This window comes from Pelophylax lessonae, assembly GCF_965119305.1.
Source record: "Pelophylax lessonae genome assembly, chromosome: 5".
In the NCBI taxonomy this organism is placed as follows: domain Eukaryota; kingdom Metazoa; phylum Chordata; class Amphibia; order Anura; family Ranidae; genus Pelophylax; species Pelophylax lessonae.
This window is the reverse complement of record NC_138772.1, coordinates 13,477,115-13,492,457: the sequence shown is the minus strand read 5'-3', so window position 1 is coordinate 13,492,457 and position 15,343 is coordinate 13,477,115. Positions and strand designations below refer to the sequence as shown.

Below are 15,343 nucleotides of genomic sequence, written 5' to 3'. Positions count from 1 at the left end.
GGTTGCAATCCCAACCATGGCACCCCTGCCTGCCTGGAGTTTGCATGTTCTCCCTGTGCCGGCCGGGGTATCCTCACACACTCCAAAAGACATGCTGGTAGGCTGTCTCCTGTCTAAATTGGCCCGAGCATGTGTGTATGCATGATTGGGAGTTCAGGACCTTTGATTGAAAGCTCCTTGAGGGCTGGGACTGATGTGAATATATAATAAATGTATAAAGCACTGAATAAATTGTAATATATGTGCTATATAAGTACCTGTAAGACCCCATTCAGACTAGCGCGACTTCTCAGCCTGACAAGTCGCGCTCGGTCGCGGTCCATTGAGTAGTACAGGAGCCGTTCTAATAGGAGCGACACAAGTCGCTCCGACTTAGAAAAAGGGTCCTGTACTACTTTGGGGCGACCTGGGATCGACTTCCATTGACTTCCATTATGTGAAGTCCCTGCAAGTTGCGTCGAAGTCGCGGTGCATGTGCACCGCGACTTCACAGGTTGCCCCCTCAAAGTCGGATCGCGCCAGTCTGAATGGGCTGTTATAAAAACAAACGACAAAATACAGTGAAGTGCAGGAAATAGAAATCAATAGTTTTTCAATAGTTCAATCAATAGCATATTAATGGAATGAAATTCCATACCTATAATGGCCGTTTCCATACCTTATCAATGAAATACAATGCCACAGCTCTCTGTCTCTTCTTCATCTCACGGGATTTCCAATCCACTCGATACTGAGATCGGATGTGATCCACCACATCTTTCAGGCGCCGGGCAGTTTCATATTTCTGCCAGTCCTTCTCCCCCTGAATTACAAAGGGTAGAAAACAGAAGTGTTAACAATGCAAATATCGACTCTTTGCATAAACCTAATGTCATTGTCAATAAAAGCCTTTGACACTTATGAAATGCTTGCAATTCTACTTCAGTATACCATAGTAACATCTAACAAAAAAGAAAAAAAAAATCTAAAAACACTGACGTGGCAGACTGAAAATGAATATTTGTTAATTCTCAAAACTGTAGATTGTTAGAACTAATGTGAATTGTAATCTAGATCAGTGTGTTTCCGACCTTAAGTTTTGAGCTGGGGTTCAACATGATGTACTTGATGGCACCCTGAATATTTTCAGTCCATGAAGCCAGCCAGGTGACTGTGTTATCAAAGCGCACTTCCTTCCACTTGTGGCCAGGAGGAGGCTCGGGAACTTTCGAGTCTCTGAGAAGAAAATGATTTTACCATTGGTTAATTAAAACTAACTATGGAAACTGTAAAAACAAACTTGCAGGGTGAAAAGTAGACACAGACAGTACCTTGTTCTAGAGTATCCTGAAAGCTTCTGAAGTTAGAGAATACAATATACGTTTATTTGAAAGGCTCTAACAACTGCAAAGAGAGCGCCAGAGCTGTAGGTAGAAAAGATATACACTAGATGGCCAACAGATTGTGGATACCTGACCATCACACCTGTATAGGCTTTTTGGACAGCAGATTCCAAAATCCTGGCCATTAACCACTTAAAGCGGTGTTCCAGCTGGGGAAAAAAAATAAAATAAAAGCCAGCAGCTACAAATTCGTTCTAAGGGAAACTGGCAATGAAGCCTGTCGGCTTCACAGCCGGTTCCCTACTGTGCATTCTAATTGGCTTGGCGGCGGGGGGAAAGAACTCCTGAGGGACGGCGCCGCGGCGCTGTCTCCCGGAGGTGGGGAAGGGTAACTGTCAAAAATAGGTACCTGTTCCCCCCTGAAAGGTGTGAAATGTGGCACCGGAGGGGCAGGTGGAGGCAGTAGATAAGCAGAAGTTCCACTTTTGGGTGGAACTCCGCTTTAAGGTCCACCCTATAGCAGTTTTACTGCTACAAGGTGGCACCTCTGCGCCATATCAAATATATTATATATCGTATTTATCGGCGTATAACATGCACTTTTTCCTCCTAAAAATGGAGGGCAAAGCAGCAGTGCATGTTATACGCCGATATATTTAAAAAAAAAAAAACCCAGGCAGTGCCGAGAGGCAGGCCGGGCCGAGGAGAAGAAAGGACGAGTGGTCGCTGTCATAGGAAGTCCTGCCTCCTATGATAGACAGCACAGTGGCCGGGACATGTGACGTCTATCACAGGCGCCAGGACTTCAGATGACAGCAGCTGCTCGTCCTCCCACTCCTTGGCCCGCCCTGCTCTGTGCAATGGCGCTGGCGAGGCTGCATTGCTGGACACGGCGCTGGCGCGAGGCTGCATTGCTGGACACGGCGCTGGCGAGGCTGCATTCAAGGGCAAAGCTGTTTATTTCAAATGTAAACTTATTTCTGAAATTTCCCTCCAAAAATTGAGGTGCATGTTATACGCCGATAAATAAGAGAGAGAGATTTTATATATATATATATATATATATATACACACATATATATATATATATATATATATATATATATATATAAAATTAGGCCTGCACGATATTGGAAAAAAAATCTGGCGATATTTTTTTTTCAACTATATATATTGCGATATTGAGGGACTCGTCAATCCAGGCTGAAGTCAACAAGGGATTGGGAAGGATGCTGGGAATGGAAATCATGAAGCATGAAGGCAGCCTTCTAAATTGTAATTGCAGATACAGGGCACTGGGCAGGTCAGGGTTAATAATGGTACTCTTAAATCAATTACTCAGTCCAGTGACAGTGTGGAATAGATTGGATTATTCAGTCTCTCACAGTGGTAGTAGGAGGCTGGAGCGGTGGACTAGGAGCCGGGAAAGGAGCACAGCCGCATACACTGACTCACTCGTGCACTGCAGCCCGCCCCACACGTTCAGTGAGTCTCACTCTCCGCCCTAGTTTTCTCAATGGCACATTCAGGGAACCAACTACGCCGTGAGTAGCGGCACAGCGAACCAATCAGGTGTGCAGGCACGCATGATTGGCTAGCTGTGCAGCTACCCACGGCGTGATTGGTTTCCTGAATGTGCCATTGAGAAAACTAGGGCAGAGAGTGAGACTCACTGAACGTGTGGGGCGGGCTGCAGTGGGATGGATGTGTGAGTTCTCCTCCGAGTCCCTTCCCCCTGCCTATGCAAAATATCGTGACCTCGGCGATATGAATATCGCCTACGGCCGCAGAACGATAGTCAACATCATAGCGACTATCGTTCAGCCCTAATATAAATATATATATATATATATACACATACACACACACACACACACACATACACACACACACACACACACACACACACACATGCACACCAGTGGCGGCTGGCTTCGCTTGATTACACAGAGCGGGAGCTGATCGGCGGGTACCACGGACTCGATGCCATGGGCACCCGCCAATCATCAGGCAGGGACACAGAACTATGATCTGCCTATGTAAACAAGGCAAATCGCCTTTCTGACAGGACAGAAGGCATGGAATTTGTGTCACTGCAAAACAGAGAATAAATTCCATCTCTTCCCATAATAAAAGCACCTCTCACAGTACAGTACATAAACACCAGCTAGGCACAGTTAACCCTTTGATCACCCCTGATATTAACCCCTTCCCAGCCAGTGCCATTAGTACAGCGACGGTGCATATTTTTAACACTGTCACTGGTTCCCACAAAGTGTCCAAAAAGTCAGTGTCAAAATTGTCAGTCTTTGTTTACAGCACAAAAAATAAACGCAGAGGTGATTAAATTTCACCAAAAGAAAGCTCCATTTGTAAGGGGGGGGGGGGGGGGGGGGGGGGAAGGACATTTTATTTAGTACAGCGTCGAAAAACCTTGCAATTGTCAGTTACAGTAGCGCAGTGTCGTGCCACTATAATACGAAGTGCCGCCTCCTGGACTTGCTCCTATGATCAACAGAACACTGATCCAATGCTGGGACTTGGTATCACAGTGGCCCCTGAGTAAACAGGAGATCACCGCTCTGTGCAATCCGGCGGCGCTCGCGACCTCCCCCCTTCCCTCTGAGGCAGCCCGGGTAAAATATCGGTCTATTACACGCACACATCATTTTTTCAGGGGGGGGGGGCTGGTGTGCATGATATATGCTGATAAATACAGTAATTCTTTGTCTTTTTGATGAATCAGAAATACTATTACATTATGGCAGGTGATGGTCCCACTTGGGGGAGTCGGCATTGCTGTGCTTTATAGATTCAGGTGAAATATGGGAACTGATTGGCAAAGGATAAAAGCAGAATACAGGAGAGCTCGCTCACTTGCTGCAGTTTATAATGACGTCTTCTGGCTTTATTCTCATTTTTAACATTCCCATTTTGGGGTGGTCTCCTCGGCCACGGAACAGCCCTGGTGGTTCAGTTTTAAAGTTGCCAATTTTTTCCCGATGCCCGTCCAGTATGCAGTAACCGTACTCCTCCTGAAGCTTACTGGCCTCCTCCTTCAATTTCTAATGTGCAAAAAAAGAAAAATTTAATAAAGTCACAGCATTATGATATATTCCTACATTGAATGTTTTATATAGATCCAAAATTATATATTTTGAGGTGCATCTCAAAATTAGAATATCAACAAAAAAAATAATTTTGGCAATTCTATTAAAAAAGTGAAATTCATATTTTATATAGATGTGTTACACAAAGTGATAGATTTCAAGTATTTCCTTATTTTAATTTTGATGATTATGGCTTACAGATAGTGACACCCCAAAATTCAGTACCCTAGAAAATTAGATTACAAAAGACCAATAAAAAAAGGAAAAAAAAAAAAGATTTTTATTACAGAAATGTTGGCTTATTGAATAGTATTTCCATGTACAGTATAGGATGCACTCAATACTTGGTCGGGGCTCCTTTTGCATGAATTACTGCATGAATGCGGCGTGTCATGGAGGCGATCAGCCTGTGGCACTGCTGAGTGTTATGGAAGCCCAGGTTGCTTTGATAGCGGTCATACAAAAGTGTTTCATCAGATCAGGCCACCTTTCTCCATCGCTCGGTGGTGCTGTTCTGGTGGTCACAACTTTCAGATGTCATTGTAATGAGAATCACTTAACCAGCCTGTGAGCATAAAGTTATGATTGATTGGAGGTAATGGGTTTTGGTACTATGAACAGGTTTAAATAAAATCCTTTAAAAGGGTGTTCTCCAGAGGTAATTGAATGGCTACCCTTCGGTACAAGAGCTGGTTCACAGAATTCTGCAAATCTGACTGATCTTGAGCAGATTTTAGTTGCTTTTAACCATAGACCAGGCCTTTTCTGGCACTTTTTGTTTAGAAGTTTAAATAGGTATTAATTGCTAGAAAATTACCTATAAAACTTACAATATAAATATATATATATATATATATTTTTTTTTTTTTAGCAGAGACCCAAGGGAAAAAATGGCGGCTGTTGCAACGTTTTATGCCAAATGCTATTTGCGCAGTCATTTTCTTTTTTAACGCAATGTTTTGGGGGAAAAAATAGACTAATAATTTTAAATGCAAAAAACAAAAAAAAACAAAAACAAAACAAAACTAAATATAAAACCCAATTTTTTTGGTATAATACAAAAGATGTTATGCTGAGTAAAAATAGCTACCCAACATGTCACGCTTCAAAATTGCGTACACTTGTGGAATGGCACCAAATTCAGTACTCAAAATTCTCCATAGGCTGCTCTTTAAATGCCTGTAACACAGTTTAGAGTTAAAGACGAGGTTGCGTGGTATGAACATCATTTACATATGTGGGCACAACCTACCAATGCATTGTGTGCAAGCAAAAGAGGACAGGGGCGATTCAAAATAAATTAAGAACATTTTTTATTTTTACAAATACCTAATCGGAAAAAGGCATGTCGTCTTTATGGAGGCATCTGGGTTCAATTAAACCCCAGTTGTCTCCTCTACCCTGGAAAGAAACAAAAAAAGAAAAAATCATTAACCTATGATTTCCAGAGGAAAAAAAAAAAATCTGGCAGTGTTTACATTTGCCAGAGCATGAAGTGACGTCATGACGTTGCTTCCAGCCTCCCAGGGTCATAGAGATGGCTGTGGACCATCTGGTCCACTGCCAGCTCTATGGTAATCCGCCACTGCCACAGATCGGATCTCTGGCTCTCTGATCGCAAGGGAGAGCTTGGAGAAGCACCGGAGGGGGAAGGAGTCCGCTCTCGCTGCCTTTAAAAACAATCCAGCAGCTAAAAAGCCGCTAGAATGGCTTTTACAAGTGAGGGAAGCACCGGCTAAAAACAAAGATTTATGGATGATGCCTGCAGCTGCGCCTTCATCCCAATATCTCCACTTCAATCTAAGGACATCATATGACGTCCTGAGGAAAGGAAGTGGTTAAAGCGGTGATGGGGTAAAAGTTTGGAGCGCTATTTTGTACCTCTTCTAAGCCATCGCCTAAACCAACAGGTCTGGGACATCAGTGACCCGGAGAAAGGCAAACTACAGATATCTCCCTACTTAGGGAGCAGAGGTGAACGCCTATGTAGAGTCCAGTGCTAGAAGCAACATTGCAGGCCATCTGATGGCACCAGGTCTGGGTATGGCTCCGAAGGTTTTACAAAGCTTGCACCAGTCATGATATATGCTTCTATTGCTGTTTAGACATTGAAGAGTTGAAGAATCCAAAGTAAAATAATAAACCAGTTAAGCTAAGAGTGATTTCTCTGTAAGGGAGAAGAGGTACATCACTTTAGAACACAAAGAACTCAGAGGGGGGTAAAGTTATTGAGGGGACCAACCAGGGCTTGTGTCCTCAAAAGCTTTCCAAGCATCCAGTCACCTGAAAGTAGCAGCCTATAGCCCAGGATCTATGAATATTAGGCCTGTGTCCTGTATTGCAGGATTGAGACACCTCTGCACATCTCACCTGTTTCTTCTCTTTAGGCAAGGCTTTCCTTTCCTCATTCTTATCAAAGTAATACTTGTGGATCTCTGTGAAGTCACACTTGTCCAACTGCTTAATGGTCTTCCTCTCTTCTTTTGACATTTGCTGTAAAAGGTAAACATCAAATGCTGGTGAGATGCAGATACAGGAGGATATTTCCACCAAACCGGACAACCTGCTCTGTCTGTTAAAAAGAATTCAATAGGTAAAATAATATTTAACAGTATTTCAGAGATATATATATATTTATGCATACTTTTAATTCAGCACTCATCTAGCTGGTCCCATTATGCGTCCTTCCTATCCTCCTTTGGCGTGGGTGGTCCTTACTCCTGCACTGAATGGAATTCAGGTTATTACCAGAGTCCAGTAGCACTGTGACCCCAAACCGTCGTGAAGACATCCCTCTAGGTTCAGTATAGCCGACCAACCTTCAAAGCTAGAAGAGAAGGGTCAGCTAGTGCAGTGGTCTCAAAACTGCAGCCTGGGGGCCAGACGTGACCCTTTGCTTGCTTTTATCCAGCCCTTGGAGCAATATTTCATCCACTGACACCGACAATGGGGCACTATGCCTCCCGAGGACACCGACAATGGGGCCCGACAATGGGGCACTATTCCTCCCGAGGACACCGACAATGGGGCCCGACAATGGGGCACTATTCCTCCCGAGGACACCGACAATGGGGCCCGACAATGGGGCACTATTCCTCCCGAGGACACCGACAATGGGGCACTATCCCTCCCGAGGACACCGACAATGGGGCCCGACAATGGGGCACTATTCCTCCCGAGGACACCGACAATGGGGCCCGACAATGGGGCACCATTCCTCCCGAGGACACCGACAATGGGGCACTATGCCTCCCGAGGACACCGACAATGGGGCCCGACAATGGGGCACTATTCCTCCCGAGGACACCGACAATGGGGCCCGACAATGGGGCACTATTCCTCCCGAGGACACCGACAATGGGGCCCGACAATGGGGCACTATTCCTCCCGAGGACACCGACAATGGGGCACTATCCCTCCCGAGGACACCGACAATGGGGCACTATCCCTCCCGAGGACACAGACAATGGGACACTATTCCTCCCGAGGACACAGACAATGGGGCACTAGTCCTCCTGAGGACACCAATCATAGAGAACTATTCCTCCCACTGAAACCAGAGAACTATTCCTCCCACTGACACCAATCATAGAGAACTATTCCTCCCACTGACACCAATCAGGGAACTATTCCTCCCACTGACACCAATGATGGGGCCACTGAAATTTGCGTTGTGCGATGTAATTTGCTCATGATTCAAAACACCCAGGTGTTAATGTAGCCTAAGTGATAGAGGGCACAATCCACTAAGTCAGGGCTCAAAATTTCAAGTCCTGAGCTACTAGCCAGGCCTGAAAGCGGAGTTCTGGGCACAAAATCGATCTTTTTTTTTTTTTTGTGCCCGTCCGCTAGTTCCCCTTCACCTGTAAAGGAATTGGATAGTTAGGTTTTTTTTTTTTTTTACACTCACCTTGTAATTGAAGATCGAAAATACTCACCTCAGTGTACTTCCTCCCTCAGCGCCGCGGCTCCGCCATCACTTCCTGTCTTGCGATGATTCCTGGGAGCTGAACGTCATCGCTCCCAGGAATCAATGCGACGGCACCGGCACCGCTCGTCACTTCCGGGGCGACGCAGAAGCTGTGGAGGAATGCGGCGCCGCACCGGAAGTGACGAGAGGGGCCGGTGCAGGCGCATTCTGGGAAAAGAGGACGCGGAAGAAGACGCAGAAGAGGACCGCGCCGGCTTCAGCTGCCCACAAGAGAGATGGCAACGCTGTGGAAGAAATTTTATAAGTGAGTATTTCATCTTGCAGGTAAGTGCGAACCGGGACAGATCAGAGGCTAGCCATTGTGGAATGTACTAGCCCTGACTGTCCCGGGGGTAGGTTTATTGAAAAATGTTTTCTGTGCCCGGAACTCCGCTTTAAGGGTTACTCGCCACCAGTTGCCCCACCTAACCCCTACCATGCCCCACCCCTAAATGCGCCCTCAAAAATTTTTATAAAATGACACCGTTAAATGTTTTTGCATGGATGCAGAAGTTGCACAAATATTAATAACAGTGTGATTGTATGTGCGTTTTACCTGGATTTTAGGTGCACTTCTATTGAATTCTATTACACAGTGCATTTTCTGAAGCCGCATCAAAGATGCAGCATGCGGGACTTTAAAGAACTTTCATGAAAACGCACTTTGTAATAGAAATTCAATAGAAATGCACATAAAATCCAGGTAAAACGCACATACAATCACACTGGCAGAACCACAGTTCACCAGTTATTAGGGATAAGAGAGTGAATGGGGGGGGGGGGGGGGTCTGGGTTGTAATAATATATGTTAATGAAGAGCAAGGAAGGACTGTAGAGAAAGTGCTAAGGCTGTATTTTGGGACAGGAAAGGGTCAGCTAAATGGCTGCTTGGAATGCTCAGAGCTGGGACCAGAGGCTGCAGGACATACAGTACAGATTTATGGAGGGGACAGCTGAAAGATAGAAGTAGATGAAGGGTCAATGTGAACAGGAGAGAGGAGTACAAGAATCGCTGCTGACTTACGATTGTGCAAGGAAGATAATGACAAGTGCGAGGAGATGGACAAAGTGAAAGTGACCTGGCCGGGAAGGAAAACAAACCAACAGGGGGGGGAGCTTGGAAGGAGAGAAGTGATTAACGGCTTCAGGAGTGGAACTGAGGAGTCCAGAAATCATGCATTGTGCAATAACAAGAGGGAGAATGACATTCACTCCTGTCAGGCAGGTGAAGGCAGAAGCTCCTAGTGCGCCCCCCCATCACAGATATGGACACTGCCCACCCCTGCACGTACCAACAGCGCTTTGTCTCTTCCTCTCCTCTCTCGCCTTCAATCATTTTCCACTCGCAAAATGCGAGCAGGCGAGTGGAAAATTTGAGGGCTGCGCTAAGTGATATTTTACCGCATCTAAATATGCGCTAAAATAACGCACAGCGTTTTGAAAAAAATTCACAAAGAAACTCTCCCTAAAATCTCGCACGCATTCAATTTCAAAATTATGCTTTAAATACCACATGAAAATGCGCAGTAAGTTTTTGCAAGCATCTGGAAAATAGAGATGGGCTGAACACCACCCCGTTTGGTTCACAGCATCTGTAGCATGCATAGAGCAGCAAAACTGACATTTCTAAAGAAAAAAAAAAGGCAAATCCAAATTAAAATGACTTGCAGTTTCAATTGCTGGTGATAAGCGAATGAAAAAAATTAAAGCAAATGCCAGGGGAAAAAAGAAAAAAAAAAAAAAACACTGTGTGGTGTCCTCCCCAAGATTCATACCAGACCCTTATCTGAGCATGTAGCCCCGGCCGGTAGGAGGAGGGGGGATGACAAACAAGGGCCTCATCTATGTCCAGTGCCCTTACGGAAAGCAGCTTCCGATAGAGGAACTTGTGCTTGCTCGCTCCCAAGCCCCGATGCTTCATTCATTGACACAGCAAGACTCAGGCCCGCCCCCTGCTCCCTCGTCACTGGCTTTGATTGACAGCTGCAGGCGCTATTGGGTACTGATGCCCCTGCAAAGTCTGTGACAGCCGTAAGTGAAGGTAGAGAAAAGCTGCAAACATGCACAACGCTAGATCAAATGAAGGGCTCAGGTCCATTGACAGACAGCGGGACGCAGCAGGAGATTAAATAAAAAAAAAAAACACACAACCCAAGAATCTACTTCCAAGCAGACCAAGCTAAAAACGAGCTCTCAATTCCTGAGAGAGAGGAGCTTACTATTCTGCTTACTTAGTAGGCATTCTCCTAGGGGCAGAGCTAATACCCCTATGGTCCTGCTGTGTCCCCAATGAACATTCTGGAAAACCGATCGGCTTCGTTATCTTTTCTACATAGTACTTACTCCCCTCCAGTCCGCAAAGAAATTATTTTGGAATGCTTCTTTGGTAGTGTATTCATGATCCAGCATTTTGCCATAGAAAGTGGCTACTTCCTCGGCCGCCAAACTAAGCTTCATCTCTTCTCCTAAAATACATGGAAAAGACTGAATGATTGCTATGATAAAGCAGTGACAGACGATTTTGTGTTACATGGAACCTGGATTTCCTCCCTGACCGTGTGTAATTACTAGCATCTAACATAATGCAATTGTGTGATTGTTCTTAACATGTATACACACATAATATATGGTCAAACGTTTGTGGACACCTGCCCATCACACCTAAAGGAGCTTGTTGGAGATCACATTCAAAAACCATAATAGAGTTGATCCCCCACCTTCACCTCCGAAAAGGCTTTCCACAAGATTTTGAAGAATATGTAGCAATTTTGGAGAATATCTAACAAATCGTGCCCATCAGTCAAAACAGTATTTCTAATATCAGTAGCAGATATTTTGTGGGGACGACCAGGTTAGCAATTGTCAATCCAAATAATCCCAAAAGTGTTATATTGCAGTCCTGTACTGTACTGGCCACTAGAGTTCCTCTATACCAGGGGTCTCCAAACTTTTCAAAGCGCCAGTTTACTGTCCTTCAGGATCTAGGGAGGCCGGATTGTGGCCAGTGGGGGAAGAAAATGTCCTGGGTGCAGCATCAACCAAAATAAACATGGCCTAAGGCAGTGGTGGCTAACATTGGCACCCCAGATGTTTTGGAACTACATTTCCCATGATGCTCTGCTACATTACAGAATGCATTAGCATCATGGGAAAGATAGTTCGAAACCATATGGGGTGCCAATGTTAGCCACCACTGGCCTAAAAATTGGTGGTCAGTGGGAGAAAGAGCGGCTCACATCATTGGGAGGAAGAGCGGCTCACATCATTGGGAGGAAGAGCGGCTCACATCATTGGGAGGAAGAGCGGCTCACATCATTGGGAGGAAGAGCGGCTCACATCATTGGGAGGAAGAGCGGCTCACATCATTGGGAGGAAGAGCGGCTCACATCATTGGGAGGAAGAGCGGCTCACATCATTGGGAGGAAGAGCGGCTCACATCATTGGGAGGAAGAGCGGCTCACATCATTGGGAGGAAGAGCGGCTCACATCATTGGGAGGAAGAGCGGCTCACATCATTGGGAGGAAGAGCGGCTCACATAAGTGGGAGGGAGAGTGGCTCACATAAGTGGGAGGAAGAGTGGCTCACATAAGTGGGAGGAAGAGTGGCTCACATAAGTGGGAGGAAGAGTGGCTCACATAAGTGGGAGGAAGAGTGCCTCATATCACTGGGAGGAAGAGTGCCTCATATCACTGGGAGGAAGAGTGCCTCATATCATTGGGAGGAAGAGTGCCTCATATCATTGGGAGGAAGAGTGCCTCATATCATTGGGAGGAAGAGTGCCTCATATCATTGGGAGGAAAAGTGCCCCAAGGGGCCTGATAAAGGGCAGCATCTGGAACTCTGGCAGGAGTTTGGAGACCTCTGCTCTACAACAAACTTGTTACACCATGTCGTTATGGAGCTGGCTTTGTGCACAGAGACACAGTCGTGTTGGAACAGAAAAAGTCCTACCCCAAATTGTTGCCATGAGGTTAAAAGTGTAAATTTGTGAAAAATATATTTTTATGTTGTTGCATGCACAGTACTAGTCACTGGAGAAACCCAACTCAATCATTTTGAGGGGTGACCACAAATTTTTGATCACAGTGTATGACAATTGAAATAAGCAATAATAGGCAAATTAAATTCTTAAAAAGTAACTTCCCTTTTGTTGAGGACCTCAACCCCCCCCCCCCACCCTTTGGGTGACCTATGTACATTGCAGGGATTATATCAAACTTTGTTGCAGATTCCTACTTTTTGTTATTCTGAAGAAATAGCGTTTTTTTTTTTTTCTCTGTGTCCATGTGCATGGTTGGAAGTGCCTGATTATCAATCAGCTGCTGCACCTGCAGGGCTCTAATGAAGCAGGTGGCAGGGTCAGCACCCATTTAGATGTGATTTCCCTTTGGGAGTACAGTATCTCATTAAAAATGATTTTTTTTGTTGCAGGGGATGCCCAAAATCTGACTTGTATCTTAGTGCAGACTTCTGGGAAAATCAGTGAGCCAATCATGCAGGCGTTCTGTATACCATCTGTGTACAGAACACCTTCAGGTTGCCATATTGCATGTTACAGAAAACGAACATTGCAGATTCAAAAGATAATTTTTAATAACATTCAATTACAGTATGAGTTTTGTCACACTATATCATCTTTTTTTTTTTTTTAAAAAACACTATTCTTTCTTTATTCTCTGTATCCTCAATCGTTTCAGCTGTTCTAACTCTTCAGTTGCCCACAGACAAAAAGGCACAATCAAACTTAAAACTGGACAGAAAATACTTGCAGCACTCTATACATTTCCACTGTTGGCAGTGCCCCGATTATCTGACAGGCTTGCCAGTTATCAGCTCTCCTTTCTTTACACTGACACGGTGTGGGAGGAAAGAACTGATAACATCAAGTCCGTTTACCTGTGATCAGCTGTGATTGGACATAGCTGATCACATGGTAAAGGGCTGCTGTGATTGGCCCTTTACCCCAATCTGTGATCAGCTGCATCCAAAGGACAGTGCACTCCCAGATGCACACCTCAGGGGGCGAGCGGGAGGGGGGGTTATGGGCAGACAGCCATGGACGCCCTCCCAGAACTGGACGACTGCGCTGTAGCTCTCTTCCGGCTATAGTGCGGTCAACATGTAGTTAAAAGAACACTGGGCACTGCTTGCCTTTAACATTAAAATAACAGTTGTCACCGGTTGCCCTTACCATCATAGTAGAAGTGGACATCGTCTGGAAGCGGTTCATACAGAGGAGCAAAATATGGGCCTCTATGTTCAAGAAATTTCCACTTGACACCATCTTCATGATTGGCTTCTTCCCACCTACAAACATGAAATCAGCTTCACAAGAAATTCGAAGCAAACAAATATGTACAGGTCCCTTTCAAAAAATTAGCATATTGTGATAAAGTTCATTATTTTCTGTAATGTACTGATAAACATTAGACTTTCATATATTTTAAATTCATTACACACAACTGAAGTAGTGCAAGCCTTTTATTGTTTGAATATTGATGATTTTGGCATACAGCTCATGAAAACCCAAAATTCCTATCTCAAAAAATTAGCATATCATGAAAAGGTTCTCTAAACGAACTATTAACCTAATCATCTGAATCAACTAATTACCGTATATACTCGAGTATAAGCCGACCCGAGTATAAGCCGAGGCCCCTACTTTTACCACAAAAAGATGGGAAAAATGATTGACTCGAGTATAAGCCTAGGGTGAGAATGCAGGGCGGCGGGCATGGTACAGGAGAATGCAGGGTACTGGCATGGTACAGGAGAATGCAGGGTGACTGGCATGGTGCAGGAGAATGCAGGGTACTGGCATGGTGCAGGAGAATGCAGGGTGGCTGGCATGGTACAGGAGAATGCAGGGTACTGGCATGGTGCAGGAGAATGCAGGGTACTGGCATGGTACAGGAGAATGCAGGGTACTGGCATGGTGCAGGAGAATGCAGGGTAATGGCATGGTGCAGGAGAATGCAGGGTACTGGCATGGTGCAGGAGAATGCAGGGTACTGGCATGGTGCAGGAGAATGCAGGGTACTAGCATGGTACAGGAGAATGCAGGGTGACTGGCATGGTACAGGAGAATGCAGGGTGACTGGCATGGTGCAGGAGAATGCAGGGTGACTGGCATGATGCAGGAGAATGCAGGGTGACTGGCATGGTACAAGAGGATCCGGGGTTGTGGGCATACTACAGGAGATGCAGTGCTGTGGGCATGGTACAGGTGGACAACAACATGTATGCGCCCGGCGGCGCCAATTTTAAAGCTCAAGCACGTCGGAGCGGACGGGAACTTTTTTTTTTTTTTCTTGACTCGAGTATAAGCCGAGGGGGACGTTTTCAGCACAAAAAAATGTGCTGAAAAACTCGGCTTATACTCGAGTATATACGGTAACTCTAAACACCTGCAAAAGATTCCTGAGGCTTTTAAAAACTCCCAGCCTGGTTCATTACTCAAAACCGCAATCATGGGTAAGACTGCCGACCTGACTGCTGTCCAGAAGGCCATCATTGACACCCTCAAGCAAGAGGGTAAGACACAAAGACATTTCTGAACGAATAGGCTGTTCCCAGAGTGCTGTATCAAGGCACCTCAGTGGGAAGTCTGTGGGAAGGAAAAAGTGTGGCAGAAAACGCTGCACAACGAGAAGAGGTGACCGGACCCTGAGGAAGACTGGGGAGAGGGAAATGCCAAAATGCCTGAAGTCCAGTGTCAGTGATGGTCTGGGGTGCCATGTCAGCTGCTGGTGTTGGTCCACTGTGTTTTATCAAGGGCAGGGTCAATGCAGCTAGCTATCAGGAGATTTTGGAGCACTTCATGCTTCCATCTGCTGAAAAGCTTTATGGAGATGAAGATTTCATTTTTCAGCACGACCTGGCACCTGCTCACAGTGCCAAAACCACTGGTAAATGGTTTACTGACCATGGTATTACTGTG

The 15,343-nt window shown here is 45.4% G+C and overlaps 1 protein-coding gene across 1 annotated transcript in view; it reads right to left on the bottom strand.

Annotated features, from left to right (window-relative positions):
- The window catches only part of TOP1MT (DNA topoisomerase I mitochondrial), a 100,453-nt gene that overhangs the window by 81,251 nt on the left and 3,859 nt on the right, over positions 1-15,343 (bottom strand). The window contains 6 exon segments of the mRNA XM_082259820.1: positions 659-802; positions 1,071-1,215; positions 4,200-4,387; positions 6,803-6,925; positions 10,746-10,867; positions 13,595-13,710. Of these exon segments, the coding sequence (XP_082115946.1) occupies positions 659-802; positions 1,071-1,215; positions 4,200-4,387; positions 6,803-6,925; positions 10,746-10,867; positions 13,595-13,710 (838 nt within the window).